This window comes from Solanum dulcamara, chromosome 10 (genome assembly GCF_947179165.1).
Source record: "Solanum dulcamara chromosome 10, daSolDulc1.2, whole genome shotgun sequence".
In the NCBI taxonomy this organism is placed as follows: Eukaryota; Viridiplantae; Streptophyta; class Magnoliopsida; order Solanales; family Solanaceae; genus Solanum; species Solanum dulcamara.
The window spans coordinates 60,353,797-60,372,555 of record NC_077246.1 but is presented as its reverse complement, the minus strand read 5'-3'; the positions used below and the strand labels follow the sequence as shown (position 1 = coordinate 60,372,555).

Below are 18,759 nucleotides of genomic sequence, written 5' to 3'. Positions count from 1 at the left end.
AAAGATAAAACCAGATGGATCAATCGATAAATATAAGGCTAGACTAGTTGCTAAAGGGTTTAAGCAACTAGAAGGCCTAGAGTTTTTTGATACTTTTTCTCCGGTAACAAGAATTACATCCATTAGACTTTTAATTGCTATGGCTGCAATTTTTGATTTGCATATTCATCAAATGGATGTAAAAACTGCTTTTTTAAATGGAGAACTTAATGAAGAAATTTATATGGAACAACCTGAAGGTTTTGTTGAAGCAGGCCAAGAAAGCAAAGTATGTAAACTTACTAAATCCCTATATGGCTTGAAACAGGCACCAAAGCAATGGCATGAAAAGTTTGATTCCTGCATGATTGAAAATGATTTTAAAACAAATGAGTGTGATAAGTGCATATATCATAAGTCTTGGAATAATACACATGTTATTATTTGCCTATATGTTGATGATTTATTGATCTTTGGCTCGAATATGAATGTTATTGATGATAGTAAGAACATTCTTAGAAGCCATTTTGATATGAAAGATCTTGGTGAGGCAAATTTTATTCTAGGAATAAAAATTACTAGAACATGTGATGGAATTTTCCTTGACCAGTCACATTATGTTGAGAAAATTTTAAAAAAATATAACTTTCTTGATTGCAAGCATGTTTTAACTCCTTTTGATTCAAGTGTACACTTGTTTCCTGTTCAAAGTGAAATTGATGTGATAAATCAAAAGGAATATGCTAGCGTAATTGGAAGTTTGAGATATGTGACTGATTGCACTAGGCCTGATATTGCATATGCAGTAGGAGTACTTAGCAGGTTTACTAGCAAGCCAGGTAATGAACATTGGCATGCTATAACAAGAGTTATGAGATATTTAATTGGAACAAAAACTTGTGGTTTGTTCTATAAAAAATATCCTGCTGTACTTGAAGGCTTTTCTGATGCAGATTGGAACACTTTAGCAGGTGATTCCTGTTCTACCACTGGTTACATTTTTACATTGGGTGGTGGTGCTGTTTGTTGAAAATCAAAAAAACAAACTATAATTGCTAACTCTACCATGGAAGCTGAACTAATTGCTTTAGCTTCAGCTAGTGAGGAAGCGAATTGGTTAAGAGATTTATTATTTCAAATACCTTATTTTGAAAAACCAATTCCTCCAATTTTAATTCATTGTGATAGCACTGCAGCAATTGGTAGAGTTCAAAATCGTTATTACAACGGTAAATCCAGACCTATAAGGAGGAAACACAGTAATGTAAGATCATATTTGACAAGTGGTACCATTAATGTTGATTATGTCAAATCTTGTGAAAATCTTGCAGATCCTCTTACTAAGGCCTTAACAAGAGAAAAGGTCTGGAGCACATCGAGGGGGATGGGATTGAAGCCTATAAATACATGAGTCATATATGAGGAAACCCAACTTGGAGACTAGAGATCCTATAACCAGGTTCAATGGGAAAAACGAATCATATGATGACTTGTTGTGAAAAAAATGCACTATTTTTATTCTCTCCCTATGATGTGAGTGCATTGTTTCCTGTAGTGAATTGTGGAGGTTGAGTTTAAAAAACTCTTAATGAAAATCTGTAGCCCGTATGGGTGGAGTGTTAAATTTACAGGAGCACTCTCGACAGATTTCACCTATGTGAGTATGGAAGTAGGCCGCTTCCTATGAGAATTAGGCTTATTCTCAAAAGCACTCATAAAACCGGGATAGCACAAGGCCGTAATGTGCTGGCTTATAAAGCTCGTGACAATACCTTGATTACTATGTGTGAGCAGTAATATTTTATGTCCCTTAAGCAGTCATAGTTCAAGTCTGAGACCACTACGACTCTGGAGTAAAAGTTATTGTTTCACTAAGTGGAGGTTCAATGCAGAGCACACCTTCATTATGTATAGTAATCTTCCTTCAGCTGATAAACTCTCTTATACAATATTAAAATGAGTGGGGGATTGTTAGTGTGTGAACATTTTAACATTTTATTATATTGCAATTTTAGCAATTGTCCATTGATGACATTTAATGTCATCTTTATTATTCTTTCTTTAGTGCATAAAAATGTCTTTCATTATCATCTTTATTTAGTGCAAGACTAAATCATTCCATTATGTATTTTTAATTTAATTATCACTAATAAGTGGTGCACTAATTCATATTATTATGTATTTTTAATTTAATTATCACTAATAAGTGGTGCACTAAATCATAATGGTGCACTAAATCATAATGGTACACTAAATGATGATAATGATGGCATTCTATTATTTTTTCATCTTTGTATGATTTTCTCTCCTATAAATAGAGAGGTCTTCTTTGTTTTGAAGGAAGAATAAGAGAAGAAAAAATTGAGAGAGTTAAGTTTATATAAAAAAGAGAGTTCTTATTAGTTGAAGGGAGGTGTTCTTTGTGTAGAGCTTTAAACTCAACTCTTGTCCAGAGTTTGTTGAGTTACATTTTTGTGATAAGGCTGTTGTATCCTGGAGGGGACAAGTCAAGAGGATTACTGCTGGACCAGTGAAACGATTTACTGCAGTGGGCTTGAATCTCCTTAAAGAGAGCGAGATATCCGCGCCTCAGCCAAGAAGTGAAGTTAATTTCTTCATTTTATTTTTCAATTGTAATTTGTAATCTTATAATTTCACCAACAAGTTATAATTGAATTTATACAAAGGAGAAGAGGTATTATTTTGATCGAAACAAATAATTTACTAAGCAAGTACGAAATAAGCTAATGGCAAATTAAATATATTAAGCAAATAAGGAATTAGAATAGCCTAAGTCGGCTTGATTTCAGTGATATCGATGTTAATGCTGTAGATATCCCCGGACAAGCTCAAATAAGGCAATAAGCCAATGGGTTAAGTAACGAAATTGTCAAAGAAGTTTTAATGTTTTGTAAAGTAGAATTCCATTGTTTAAGAGGTGATGATTTCACAATTTTTATAGAGGTGTCTTCTCAGAAGTTGATTATCTATAATTAATCCCTAAATCTCATGATAAATAACATAATTAATGAATTTAAGAGTAAAGAGTAACGTCCGACTTCACTCATGGGACAATTTTATAACAACTAAGTCCTTGCTTGATTCAACCCCACGTTTCATCTGACTATGCCTTACGTAATTGCTAGTGTCCTCCACGTGTCATAATTTAACTAGGCCACACGTTTTGGTTATTTATTTTTTAATCGTATACAGATGGTGCCCACGTTATCCAAATTTAAGCTTTCCTTTTGTTCGGAGAATGACGATGCATTTCCTTCTCCTTTCTTTGTGGATTTTGAATTTTTGTTTTTCTTCTGCATCGTATCTTCCATTAGAATGAAGCTACTCCTCTATTTAATACTTCAAATGTAGGTCATTCAATCGAGTCTTTTTCGAGGCATGTGTCAGCGTGCAATCAGTCTTTGAGGGTAGTTCAATTTTAGCAAACTGTCGCAATGATGACCCAAAATGTTGAGTCGTTTTGCTTCCAAATAACCTGTACTAAATTTTATTCTTCCGGCGAATGATAATTTTTACCTTGAGTCGTTTGATGCATCTTTACATTCTTCAAACGTTTTGAGGCTGGGTTGTATACCTCATCAAAGCATGTGCAGTACCGTCGAGACACTCAAAGCACATGTGAATAGTCCGATTGGACGAGATCATTCTCCTCTCACCTCGGTTGATTAAATTGGCTCTTTGGATGGTGGCGACTATATTGATCAAGTTTCTTCCTTCTTAGGATTGTTAACCAACTTTAAAAACAATTTGAAAATTTGTTGGTTTGAAGTTTGGTAGACTCTATGGATCCTTTTAATGGATCTTTTATATTGAATTTGATGTTTTTTTTATTGATAATTGCTATGTTGTAGCTTATTTAGAATTGATTTGACATCAATTAATGTTGGATTGCAGTTGATATTGAATTGCATTTTGAATTGGCAGATGGAATGTAGAAATTGCAGATTTCTAGATTTGATTGTTTTTTTTTTTTTTTGCAGAAAACTGACGTTGTTGATGTTGTAGCTTATTTAGAATTGATTTGATATCAAATAGTGTTGGATTGTAGTTGATATTGAATTGCATTTTGATTTCCAGATGGAATACAGAAATTACAGATTTCTAGATTTGATTTTTTTTTTTTTTGCAGAAAACTGACGTTGTTGATGTTGTAACTTATTTAGAATTGATTTGATATCAAATAGTGTTGGATTGTAGTTGATATTGAATTGCATTTTGAATTGTCAGATGGAATATAGAAATTACAGATTTCTAGATTTGATTTTTTTTTTGTAGAAAATCGACGGACAAAATTAGTTACTCTATCGATTTTATGAAAAAATCGACACTATACGTCAGTTTGCTCTTGATATTTAAGAGCACACCGACTGACAATATCAGTATTTTATTTTATTTTTTATTTATTTTTTAAACGGTCCCAGATATAAAGGGATAGACAATCTAAGAGAGTGTCAAGAAAGAACACATACCTATCACTTTTGAAAGATTTGGAACCCTACACAAGAATCCCGCCCCTCGTGGTAGTCAGGGGTTGAGTCACATACCTCCAAGCCTTATCATAAATAAAACAGAAAAATACAAGGAGGGGGACATAAACTTAACCTCCGATCCTATGGTAGTTCATAAGTGGACCGTCCTACTTAGGGTTGTTCACAGTTTTGGTTAAAACCAAAACCAAACCGAAAATTTAACCAGACCGAATAAAAAAACCGACATTTGGTTTGGTTTGGTTTTAAATTTGAATAACCGATAATATTTGGTTTGGTTATGGTTATAGGAAAAAATAACCGAATAAATAACCGAACTAAACCGATAATTATATACATAAAATTTATAATTATTTATATGTATAATATTAGTTTTTCATAAATAATTAAAGATATTTTATACCTTTTAATTATTAATTTAATATTAATCTACTTATTTTTAAGGCCCAACAATCCAAGCCCAACTCTCAAGCCCAATTCTAAATTCTAAATTCCTAATAAGCACTAAGCACTTAAGCAGCAGACAGCAACATAAGGTAAAAGTTAAAACTTTAAAACCCTAGTATCTATTTTTCTTTTACATTTCTGTTCCTCTCACGTTGGTTTCTCACAAAGTCACAGACCCACAGTCATAGACTAACAGTGAAGGCTCAAAAGCAACCTCAACTTCTCAACCCCAAGTACAAGATTATCAAATTTTGAGAAGGTTTATAAGAAGTTTTTCAAATTTTAAATTGATTTTAAGTTGTTTTCCTTTTTGTTTAGAATGTTTAAGTTGTTTCCTTTTCTGTTTCGAATCTCTGTGGGCCATGAGGAAAAAAGAGCTTCGTAAGAATTTGAAGAATGTAGAGAGAGAATATTTGAATTGTCTCGGCTAGTCATAAACCGAATAACCGAACCAAACCGACAATAACCAAACCCGTGGTTATTATTTTACTTGGTTTGATTATGGTTTTAGACATTTAATAATCGATTAAATTGGTTTGGTTATGATTTTAATCAATAACCGATCCAAACCGAACCATGAACACCCCTAGTCCTACTAAGGGCAGCCGACTCATCCCCGACACTAGCAAATGAAACCTAGAAACTATTGACCTAAATGAGAAGACTCTTCTTGATACAAAGAGACTAGAAAAGCATAAATAAGGGAAACTCTCACTTTACGTCATAAAGAAAAAATCTATACAAAAAATCGGGGGATGCCAGTATTTTATGATTTTTAAATTAATTTATTTATTAAAAAATAATTGTAAAAACAAATTAATTTTGGAAAAAATGGCACTGTCTGCCGGATATAATTTTTTACGTTGGGTATTCAATAAAAAATTCGACCTAATAGACTTAAAGGAACCAACAAATAGCCCTCACACTTTTCGACTTTGTCCGTTGATTCGAAAGCGACAAGCCAAAAATCAATATCTCTTTGACATCAATTTAGGCCAATAAATCGACGGACATGATCAATATTAACCGTTGATTTTAAGTGTTTTTCTAGTAATGACTACAGAATAACTGTTATTAACCAATTTAAGAGAAGTTTTAAGTTATATATGAATTCGTTATATTGAAAAGCAGTACACATCAAAGCCAAATATCATAATCTAGGAGCACTAGAAGGAATATGTTCAAAAAAAATCTCCAAAATTGTGTTAGGGGACTAAGAGCTCGTTTGAATTGGCTTATAAATTGCTTATAAGGTGTTTTCAGCTTTTTTGATTATCTAGCTAGTTAACTTAAAGTCATTTTGTACTTAAAATAAATCCTAAAAATAATTGAGTCTGTTTAACTTAACTTATTTTAAGCAACTTATAAGCTGAAAACAAAATATATGCTGATTAAAATAAGTTAAGTTAAACAAGCAATTCAAAAGAAAAATAACTACATATTCAATTTCTATATGTGAAAATAAATAGAATAAAATTAAATGATTAAAAGATATAAAATATTAATAATTATTTATGAAAAACTAATATCACATGGTATATAAATAAGGGGAAAATACCCATTTACACATGTTATATTACTATATTTACTAATATTCTCTACCATTTGTAAAAATATCAAAAATCCCTCTTTTTTTAACTCTCTCACTCTCTCACAGATACATCACATTTAACTTATATCAAATATCCTAAATTCACGCCTAATCGATAGCTTCGTCCACGACAGTTTTTTTTCAATTTCAATCCATCTATTACTCAATTTCAAGCTTCTAAGTAAGGTATATTCAAGGTTTTCCTTATTTAGAACCTCACTTCATTCTCACCTTCTTCGATTTTCTCTGTTTTCTTCTGTAACTTTTTATTTTTTTTACTCATATTGTTCACTGATACATATGAGATTCGCTCCATTTTTTAGTGTTGGTCTCACACAGTTGAATAAAAATCAAGGAATTCTTGTTTCACCGGGTTCTGGTTCATCTTGAGAAGATTACGACAAGGTTAGATCTAAACATCGTAACAATCCAACAGTGATGGATAAGCTACTTGAGAAATTGAAGTCGAAATCTCCAGTTCAACATGCACCCAAAGAAGCAGAAAAGAAGATTGAATGGGTTACAACACGCCTTAATTTCCCAAAGGTATGAGTTCATATAAGATGTGTTTTTTTTAAATGTCGTTTTTTCTGAAGATTCACTGTTTCTGATATATCTAGTTTATGTCTCAGATTCTTATGTATCAAGCTTTAATGCTTCTGATACATCATATTTTTGTATCGAATTCTCATGTATCAAGCTTTACTATTTCCGATACATCCTATTTATGTATAAGATTCTCATGTATCAAGCTTTACAGCTTCTGATACATCTACTTTATGTATCAGATTCCTATGTATCAAGCTTTAATGCTTCTGATACATCGTGTTTTTATATCGGATCCTTATGTATCAAGCTTTACTACTTCTGATCATCTTGTTTATGTATCAGATTCTCATATATCAATCTTTAATGCTTCTGATACATCCTGTTTATGTATCAAATTCAAGTTGTATTTAATCATTTTTCATGTCAATGTAAGGAATGAAGTATGTCATCAAGAAGATTCTTTCACACTCCTTGAGATTCGGCACTGCATATACGGGTAATTTTATTGATGATTTCAAATCATCAATAGGTGAAGAAGCTATACAGACTTTTTTTGGCTATTCAACAATTTAGCAGACTTTTAAGTTTTTCTAATGTATCAAACTCGAATATAAAATGAAAGTCTATGTATTAGATTCTCATGTATCAAGCTTTACTGCTTTTGATACATCTTGTTTATGTATCAAATTCTCATTTATCAAGTTTTACTGCTTCTGATATATCTTTAAATATTGAGAAAGTCCACATACCAGTGCATCTGCTACCATTGCTGCAAAAATCTTGAAAAAAAAATTAAAGTTAGACCATAATAAGATAGGTATTTTAGCTTCACTTCTCTTGCAACCCAAAAAAAAAAAATATTATGAGATATACACAGTAGTGTAAATAGGGGAGATGAAAAAAATGAAGAGAAAATATAAGAACAAAGAATGGAAGGGGTGGGATGCCACGTAGGATAGTGACGGAGGAATTTTCTATTTCTTTTAATAAAATAAAAAAATAGATAGTTGGAATAGAAACATCAAGAAGGTTGTAGAGAGTTGTTTGTGGCCGTGAATGAAAGTTTAGAGATGACATGTGTCAGTGTCAGGCTGTCCCATTAATTGAAACCATATCTCTATCTCTCTCATAAATAGTGACACCAAAGTCCATGTGTCAACTCTATGTAAAGATTAACATTTATATTATAGGTGAAGAAGCTATACAGATTTTTTTGGCTATTCAACAATTTAACAAATTTTTAAGTTTTTCTCATGTATCAAACTCGAATATAAGATGAAAGTCTATGTATCATATTTTCATGTATCAAACTTGAATGCTTTTGATACATCTTGTTTATGTATCAGATTCTCATTTATCAAGTCTTACTGCTTCTGATACATCTTGTTTTTGTATCAGATTCTCATGTATCATTCTTTAATGCTTGAATCTCATGTATCAAGCTTTGCTGTTTTTGATACATTCTGTTTATGTATCAGATTCTCATGTATCAAGATGTAATAATTCTGATACATTCTGTTTATGTATCAGTTTCTCATGTACCAAGCTTTATTGCTTCTGATACATGTGTATGTATCAGAATATCATGTATCAAGCTTTAGTGCTTCTAATACATCTTGTTTATGTATCAGATTCTCATGTATCAAGATTTAATAATTCTGATACATATTGTTTATGTATCAGAATCTCATGTATCAAGCTTTAGTGCTTCTGATACATGAGATTAACACCCATATCAAGCTCGTTCTTCTTCAACTCTATGTAAAAATTAACACTCATATCATTATGAATAATCATTAGCGACGAGTTACCTGAACGATGTATCGGATTTCAATATTTTTCACTGATTCATCTATGGTCAATTCAATAGCGATTGCTGCTTTTAGATTTGAGTAAGATACATTGTCGCCCACTACGATTTCATCACTTTTGTATCGTTCATAACTCACCTCGAATTGCCAAACTTCAGAATGTCTCAGTAGTATCACAATATTCATCTCGATTCGCTTGATGAAAATCAAAATTTGAATTGAATTTTTTGTTCGCAGTTCTGTTTTTTGAGTTTTTATTCCTCTTCATAACTGTTATATTTTTTAAGGATTATTTCCCTTAATTAGCATGGTAATTGATTGAAACAACCAATCATAACTTAAATTACGTTACTATCTATAAATAACTCAACAACATTAATTATTCTACACTCAAAACCTAATGTATCAGCAAAATAAGTAATGTATTAGAAATATGGAAAAAAAAAATCGAATAATTTAAGAAAAATAAGAAATATATTGAAATTTTCCACTATGAAATTTAGCTAAACTTGTGTGTAAATAACTTCCAAAAAAGTAGTTGTAGGCTAATAGCATACAAGAAATCCTCCCTCCCCATTGTTGGAGAAGACATTACCAAATCAAAATTGACTATATTTCTTCAAAAATCTAGCAATTATTACTCTTAAAAATGATGATCCCAACAAGTAAATCACTCCTTATGTTTCTAATCTTGATTTTTCTTTCGAGGAAAATACATTCACTGCAATTCGAAGTGTTATCGGGTCGCACAAAATGCATAGCTGAAGATATCAAGAGTCATTCCATGACTGTTGGCAAGTATCATATTGTCAATCCCAATGAACCACATCCTTTACCTGATACTCACAAAGTCACCATCAGGGTAATTTTATTTTATTTTTCGATTTTCGTCTGATTTTGATTGATTTTTTTGGGCTTTGAAGCAATTGGATCTGTTCAATTTGATCTATTTATTGTTAAAATTTATGAGTTTTTGAATTTCTGGTTAAGCCTGCATAAGCTTTACCCATTACGCATTTCAATGATGTGGTGAAGTTCGGGATTGATTTAGGTGTTTTTAAGCCAAAATATCTTTTAAATACTTTTGTAGTGTTTTGGGTAAGATTGAAAATTGCTTTTAAAGCACTTTTTTTAAAGTCAAAATAACAAAAATATGCTTTAAAAGGCATAAGGTAGAAATCCTAGCTCATGACTTTTGGCATATAAGTTACAAACTATAAGTCCATCCAAACAGACTCTTATTGGATATGGAATTGCCTTTGTTCTGGAGCACATTAGACTCTTATTGTATATAGAATGGCCTTTGTTTTGGAGAACTGTAGACTCTTATTGGATACGGAATTGCCTTTGTTTGGGAGCACATTAGACTCTTATTGTATATGGAATTGCCTTTGTTTGTGAGCACTTTAGACTCTTATTGTATATGGAATTGCTTTTGTTTGGGAGCACTTTAGACTCTTATTGGATACGGAATAGCCTTTGTTAGGGAGCATTTTACCCCCAATGTGGGCCTTTCTGGCGAAACTTTCTACAACAACTATATTAATATGCCTTAATTCCAAATTAGTTGGGATAGGCTATGTGAATATGTTGTACTCCTTCTGTCCCATATCACATGTCACATTACTAAACATATTTCTCCCAATTTACTTGTCAATCTACAAAACCAGGATAGAATTAGTTACTTTCCATTTTGCCCTTAAAATTAATTGTTTTTGAAAGTGTAAACAGTATTGATTGCCTACATAAATATTGTATAGTTCTTCCATTGTTAAATCTTTTTCATGTACACTTTACTCAAAAGAGTGCATTAATTGCCTAAATTCTTAACTCCCACCCATTTGCATCTTTTAGCAGGTCAATCTTTCTTGTTATAGGAAATTTTAGATGGGAAATGTTTCATTTTCATATAGGATTCAAGCAAATTTCATGTAGAAATTTTTGGCTCCAAAAATTTTTCACCATGAAATGTTTTTGAACAGTGCAATGAAAAATTCAAAATATTATCTTGAACCGACTTTTCCATAAATGATCTTGATACTTCATTAACTCGAGTTTGTAAGTTTGAGTCATACTTGGGGTATTGATAGATAAGGATATAAATAGAGTGTATTAAAAAGAGTTAAAGGGTGAATTAGTAAAAATACTTTCTTATTTATGATTTTTATAAGGGGCATGTAAAGGGGAAAGTGGACAAATAATATGGGACGGGGGGGCGTATTTTGTTTGCTCCATATGGACTTGTTTCATTCTAATAGTACTGATGTAGCGTGTATCTGAGTGTGTTTGCTAGTTTTACACTGGAAGTCAGCTTTCTCCCTTCCCTTTATCGATATTGTGGCAAAAAATGTGAGCAGACAGGGTTAGCTTCTAAACCCTTCAGTTGGAACTTTTGGTTAGTCAATATCTGCTTGATTGATTTACGTTTTGTCTGTATCAACCTCAAAATTATGTATCAACCTTACAACAACAACAACATACTTAGTGAAATCACACTAAGTGGGGTCTGGGGAGGGTAGAGTGTACGCAGACCTTGCCACTATCTCGTGTAGGTAGAAAAGCTGTTTCCGAAATACTATGTATCAACCTTACCCTGTTTATTTATTTGGTATTGGGATTGGCAATGTGAGCTTACACATGATATGAAACTCAATCGGGCGGAGTTAGCTTCTAAAACTTGAGATCGGATATTTTGACTAGAGAAAACCTGTTTGATTCTTTTGCATTTTGTCCGGATGAACCACAAAATTCTGATTTTTAATAGGAGTTTTCTTTTCTCTTAAGCTATTTGGACACATGAGTAATAAGGATACGTGTGATCTAAGGATTTTCATAGGTTTCCTTAAAAGAGAGTGATTCCCTTAGGTTCATAAACGAAGAGTTATGCTTCTCTCTCGTGCAGAAAACGGGAGCTTTTTTGTGGATCATGTGTTACTTTGATCAGACTAATCAGTTTCCTCTGGTCAAAAGATGAAGTTTTATATGGATTGTGTGATTTAGGTGACATCTACGCATGGGAATACCTTTCATTATGCGGATAATGTTCCTGAGGGGCATTTTGCATTTGAGACAGCAGAAGCTGGGGATTATATGGCTTGCTTCTATGCTGCTGATCACAAGCCTCCCATTAGTATGACTATCGATTTTGACTGGAAGAGTGGTGTAGCTGCTAAGGACTGGACCAATGTTGCCAAGAAAGGCTCTGTTGACGTAAGCCTTCTTTCTTCTTCATTCTTGCTTATGTCAATTCACATGTATATGGGTGTCCCTATCTATTCGTCTTGAGCCACACTGGCAGTTTCACAGATATTGACTCATGTATTTTTGTACTCCCTCGGTTCCAATTTATGTGACACTGTTTGACTTGGCACAAAGTTGATGAAAGAAAAAAAGACTTGAAATTATGGTCTAAAACACTCGTTGACTATTTGTGGGGCTATAAATCATTTCATTAAGTTAAAATGAGAATTATAAAGTTAAGTAGTTTCCAATTATTAAAAGGTGACATTCTTTTTGTAACAACTAAAAAGGAAAGCGTGGCTCATAAATTGGGACAGAGGGACATTTAACTTCCTATTTGTGCCTCCATGACTTTCTTTTGTTTCATCAAAACTACTAATGTTCAGATGAGAGTGCATAGCTCTTGGAGCATTTCACTTTAACAATACAAAAGAAACATTCATTGAATAACTTTTAAATGTTCATGAACGTCTGATCTGTTCTCTAGCTTAAAGAAGCATCTAATTGCACTTAAGCAGCCTCAAAGACTGCAGCTTTTTGGCTCAGGTTGACCATTTGGCTGTTATATACAAATACTTTTCATGAACTTGACTTCTTAGAAGAAGAAACAACAAAGAAATGATTGGATTGAGCAGTTTGGGGCCTTTCGTTTTTTGTTTTTTTAATTGGCAAGGTATCAGAATTTGGGGGGCCTCTTGTAAATTGATATGCTTTATTCTTGATATAACTGCTTTCAATGCGAAGAGGTACAGGAGGTGAGCTATACAATCATATGAATTTTAGTTGAATAATTCAATTAAAGCAGAATATACTGCACTTTATTCTATTCCTGTTTGAAATAACCAAGTTCTTAACTTGGAAGTTACGTTTGATTTGCGGTGTGATTTTTGACCTTGAACTCATATCAAGTAGTCTCTCCATGCTTTTTTCCATTTTCTTATTCCTATATGTGCACATAGCTCATTCAATATTTTAATGACCTTCCCCCTTGTGCCTGAAAAAAAAGAATGTTAAGAGAGGTATTCTTTCGATTGCCTCAGATTTCACCGACTGCTAGATTTGTAATTGCTTTTTCATCTGTCCTCTTGTCAGCTTATGGAATTAGAACTGAAAAAGATGTATGAACATGTTAAAAACATCCATGATGAGATGTTTTATCTACGTGAAAGGTAAGTTAACGTTAATTCTTGTTATCAATCTCATCCTCATGAATCTAAGCTAATGAAATAGAGGTTGAAATTTTTCGACATATTACAGGGAGGAAGAAATGCAAGAACTTAACAGATCAACAAACTCCAAAATGGCTTGGATGACTGGACTGTCAATCTTTGTATGCTTATCTGTAGCAGGATTGCAGTTGTGGCATTTGAAAACCTTTTTCGAAAAGAAGAAGCTAATCTAATGTTATTCTCAAATTTTTCACTGCTCTTATGTTCGCGGTAGAATTTTTTATAGACCAACACAATAGTTAGAAGGAAAGTTGTGTTTCATGTACAATGTGATCGAAAATTGTATTTTGAAAACTCTTAACCCCTCCACCGTCAGTTCTAGTTGACAGGTTACTTTCCATAGCAAGCCTTATATGGTACCGTAGAATATAAAGTACACTAAATAACCTATTAAAGCTGGTTAAATTGTACTGATAACGTAAAAATATTTTACATATCAATCAATGTATGTAACTTAAATCCTGGACGAATAGAAGGAAGTCTGTGTTTGGATTTCTTATATACAAAGAGAAGTAGAAGACTATATGCTCTATAATTATCTAATCTCTTTCTTTTTCCTATATGCCCAATGAAAGGATATACAAAAGAAGTTGCTTTGAAGTTGAAGGGGCTTGATGTGTTAAGAGGAAGATCAAAATCACATTGATCTCCTTACCACTCGTGGAATCTTCATTGGCTCCTCATACCTTCCTTACTTCTAGAGAAAATAATATTTCTAAAATTAAGTCGATTGTGGGATGGAGCCAGGAGAGTTGTCAATAATGGCTGGTTCAGTTCAAACGGGCTTTGGAATTTGGCAGGCCTTAAAATAGTTAGCTCAACCCAAAGGAAAAAATATTGAACAAAAATGATATTTCTAAAATTAAGTTAGTTGTGGGACGAAGCTAGGAGCAGACAAATGTAGAGTTGTTAATATTGGCGGTTTTTGGAATTTGCCAAGTCAGGTTTACCCATCATTTTGGTGGGCCTTAAAATAGTCAGCTCAATCCATCACTATGTGGTTTACGGGCCCTCCTGGGCAGTCCACTTTTAAATATATATATATATATATATATGATTTTTTAAAATTTAAAAATGTTAACATAAATATTTACAACATAATATTACATGGTATTACTACTTGATAATCAAGTCTCAAATCCACAAACAAAATAATTCTAATAGCACTTATTAAGTTTGACTTCAAGTAAAGATTTTGTTTTATGACTTCAATTTGAAATCAGTGTCATTCTATGCAAATATCTTAGGTAGAGTCATACAAGCAAACAATCTTGTTAAACATAAAACTTCTGTGAAACTGAATAACTTTTGACATGATACCATCAAACCAAATAGAGATATTAATAATCAAACTGCACAGTATACACAGTTAGTGAGTAATAATACAACTAATTAAATAGAAATATTAACCTAGTTTTGTTCCAATAGATCACAATAAAATACAAAAAAATAAAATTTTCTATTCATCAAAAATCAAAATAGTGGTTTAAGTAAACTTTGAGTTTGGATTCTTTTTGTTACTTTTAGTACTCTATTCTTTTCAACTAATAATTTATTTGGTTCATGGAACGGGACGATCCACTTCGCTCAAGTCTCACGGGCCAACGGGCTTACTCGGATCAGATTAAAAAGTCTCGTTCTTAAATGAGCTCAAAAGTCATAGTCTAATTCTAACAAATCACGAATTAGGTTGGGCATGTCTAATAGGGTTAGCCTGTATTGACGGCTCTGGACAGAAGCAATAAGTCTTCACTCCTGGAGTTGAAAAATTAGAATGTTGAGAAGAGTGACTTTTACCATATATATTGCATGTCCATCCACCACTCTAGACAACAAATCATAGAGAGCTTGATCAACATTTAGGGTGTGTTTGCTATAAAAAAAAATGTGAAAATGTTTTCTACGAGAATATAAGTAATTTTTTTATATTTTTTATTGTTTGTTAAGTAAGCAAAAATATTTTTCATAAAGTATAACATAACAAATTAACTAACTTTTGGGGGTGGCAGGGAGAATTAGGAGTGGGAGTGTGGAAACCATAGTTGGAAATGGCATTGGGAGAATCCTCGAAAATGATTTTCCTTCCCTTAGTAGGTTAGTTATTTTTCAAAAATTAGAATGTCAGAAAGATATTTTCCTAAAATATTTAAGCTAATCAAACTGAAAAAGCAAAAAAAATAATTGGGACATGAAAAATTTAAGCATGATCCCATCTCCTTTATTGACAAATAAACAAAATTGTATCTAATTATTATGTAATAGTTCTGTAATCAGCTGATTAATTAGTTAGTTGTTAGTTTGGTTAGTTAGTTAGTCGTTAGTTTGTTAGCACTTCTTGTCAAGTTAGTTAGGATGAGTAGTTAGTTTGTTATTAGTGGATTACAGCTCTGTATATAAATATCCGTGATAATCAAAGGAGCAGGTGAGAGTTCACATTTTCTCAAAACAAAAATCTCATTTCTTCAAGCTACCAGCTATGTCTTCTTCTCTTTAGTTCAATATTCACCATTAAAATGAATCTCCAATATGATATCAGAGCAAGTAAGATCTAGTGCGGATTCCCCCTGAATTTAGTTCAATTAGCTCAATCAGTTACTTCTTCAGTTCAGTTTCTGTTTCTTCCATTTGACAGATCTTTTGTTCAAGTTTTAATTCTGTGTCCATGACGGGTGATGACAATGTTCTTCCTACTGGAGGAAATAATACTGGTATCGACACAAGTAGTGCTCTCTATGTACATCCTTCGGATAGTCCTGGGATGATGCTGGTTCCAGCTCAGTTCGATGGAGCAGAATATCGATCATGAAGGAGAGGTGTTATGCGAGCTTTGTCAGTGAAAAACAAATTAGGCTTCAATGACGGGAGTTGTGGAAAACCAGCTGCATATTCACCTCAGTTTTGGCAATGGCGGAGGTGTGATGATATGGTAACATCATGGATACTAAATTCTCTGACTAAAGAGATCTCAGACAGTGTGGAGTATGTTAGTGATTCAGTGGAACTTTGGAAAGAATTGGAGGATAGGTATGATCAAACCAATGGAGCAAAATTGTACCAAATACAGAAGGAAATCAACGATCTCACACAAGGAATCCTAGATATCACTGTATATTACACAAAGATGAAGAAATTATGGGAAGAATTAAGCACCTTGAATCTAAGAAATCAGTGTAATTGTGTGTGCACTTGTGGTGCCAAAGATGGCATGCACAAAGAAAAACAAGACAGACGTTTAATCCAATTCCTCATGGGATTGAATGAAGTGTGTGGTAAGAGGCAATATCCTCATGATGAATCCACTCCCTTCCATGGCACAAGCTTTCTCTTTACTGATTCAGGAAGAAAAGCAAACAGAATTTAGACCTACTAGTCGCATGCCAATGGAATCAACCTCCTTAAATGTGAATACCATCAACAATAATGGCAAGGGTCCAATGGGAAGGATCTACAAAAGAAACTTCCCAAATATCAACTATGCAGGAAACAACTATTACTTAGGAAGCAGTAGTAACAAGAATATAGTGGTTTGTGATTTTTATAAAATGCCAGGTCACATCAAAGAAAAATGTTACAAGTTACATGGATATCCACAAGGAAACAAAAATCATAGGTCAAATACCTACAACAATGGACATCAATTTAGACAGAACAATAATCAAAACTTCAAAGGAAAAAGAGTTGTGGTTAATGTACATGGAGTCACAAATGACATGCCATCTATAGAAGAGAATTCCCAAAGCAAAACTATCTAGATACCAGCATCACAAAGGAACAATATGGCCAGATCACGAGTTTGCTGCAACATTTCCAGATTGACAACATAGAAGAAGCTTCAAACTCAAACGTCAATCCTGATTCTATAAACTTTGCAGATATTGTAATCTGCTCTTCCTCTATTGATTTTGACAAATCTTCATGTAAGTGTTTTGAATCACATGCTGATCTATGGATCATTGATTCGGGGGAATCAAACCACATGACCTTCAATAAAACTTTCCTAACCAATATTAAAACATTACCATATCCTATACCAGTTTCACTCCCCAATGGATACAAAGTTAAAGTTACTCAGTTTGGTGATGCAGTAATCACATCTAACATTATCCGGCACAATGTGTTATATGTGCCTTCTTTCAAGTATAATCTCATTTCAGTTCATTCATTGTCCTTTTCCTTGAAATGCATAGTGTGAATAGTGGAAGAACAATCCATTAGGATTAGAGCTGTGGCACAAGAAGGCAGCCTTCTTTCAAGTATAATCTCATTTCAATTCATTCATTGTCCTTTTTCTTGAAATGCGTAGTATTGTTCACTGATGCATTGTGTCTGTTGCAGGCCCCTTCAGTGAAAAGGTCTCAGGTGATTGGTAATAGCAAGGATGAGATTTATTTTCTATGTTCAAGATGTCTGAGGAACACTGCTGGTACCACTATGGCTTTCATGTGTTCTTGTCCTAACAATCCTTCTTTTCCTACTTCAGTTAGTAGCAAAGATGTCAATGTTGAATCTACTTCTATCATCAATAACACTTATTTTAAAGATAAATGTAATTTGATCACTGAGAGCAAGGAAAAGCTTCATTCTGATAATTCTTCTAGTATTCTTGTGTGTACTTCTACCTCCAATAAGCAAGTCTTGTCTAATATTGATTGTTCTGTGACTCTTATACACAATGCAGACTTGTTATGGCATAATAGACTTGGCCATGTTCCTTTTTACAAAAATGAGAAACATCACCACACTTCCAACCATTTTTTCCCAAAAACAACCTTTCCTCTGTACCATTTGTCCTATGGCAAGACAAGCTAGGCTACCATTTAGCCAAAGTACCAGTCAAACCAAAAACAAATTTGATCGCCTTCATGTTGATCTATTGGTTCCTTATCATATGCACACATATGATAATTATAAATGTTTCATCACCTTGGTAGATGACTATAGCAAATCTACCTGGACACACCTCTTCAGTACCAAGAGTAATGCTCTACAAGTCCTCAAAACTTTCATAACCATGGTGGAAAATCAATTCCAAAATATTGTTAAAAGTATTAGATCAGATAATGGTCTAGAGTTCAACAACTCTTAAACAAACAAATTTTTCCAAACAAAAAGAATTATACATTAGAAGAGTTGTCCCTATACACCCCAACAGAACAGTATAGTGGAGAGAAAACATAAATACCTGCTGGAAACAGCAAGAGATCTACTGTTTCAATCAAAACTCCCTATGAAATATTGGGGTGAATGCATTCTTACAGACACACACCTCATAAATAGACTCCCTTCAAGTTACCTCAAAAACAAATGTCCCTATGAAATCCTGTACAAAAGAAAACCAAACTATAGGTAGCTCAAATTCTTTGGATGTCTTTGTTATCCAACTGTACCTAAAGCACACAGAGACA

The 18,759-nt window shown here is 33.1% G+C and overlaps 1 protein-coding gene across 1 annotated transcript; it reads left to right on the top strand.

Annotated features, from left to right (window-relative positions):
- The first annotated feature begins 9,406 nt into the window (after nt 1-9,406).
- LOC129871459 (transmembrane emp24 domain-containing protein p24delta9) lies at nt 9,407-13,700 on the top strand. The gene is made up of 4 exons (XM_055946369.1): nt 9,407-9,747; nt 11,886-12,095; nt 13,218-13,294; nt 13,383-13,700. Exons 1-4 carry the CDS (start codon nt 9,535-9,537, stop codon nt 13,525-13,527), a joined length of 645 nt encoding a protein of 214 aa, XP_055802344.1. The 5' UTR covers nt 9,407-9,534; the 3' UTR covers nt 13,528-13,700.
- Nucleotides 13,701-18,759: the final 5,059 nt, after the last annotated feature.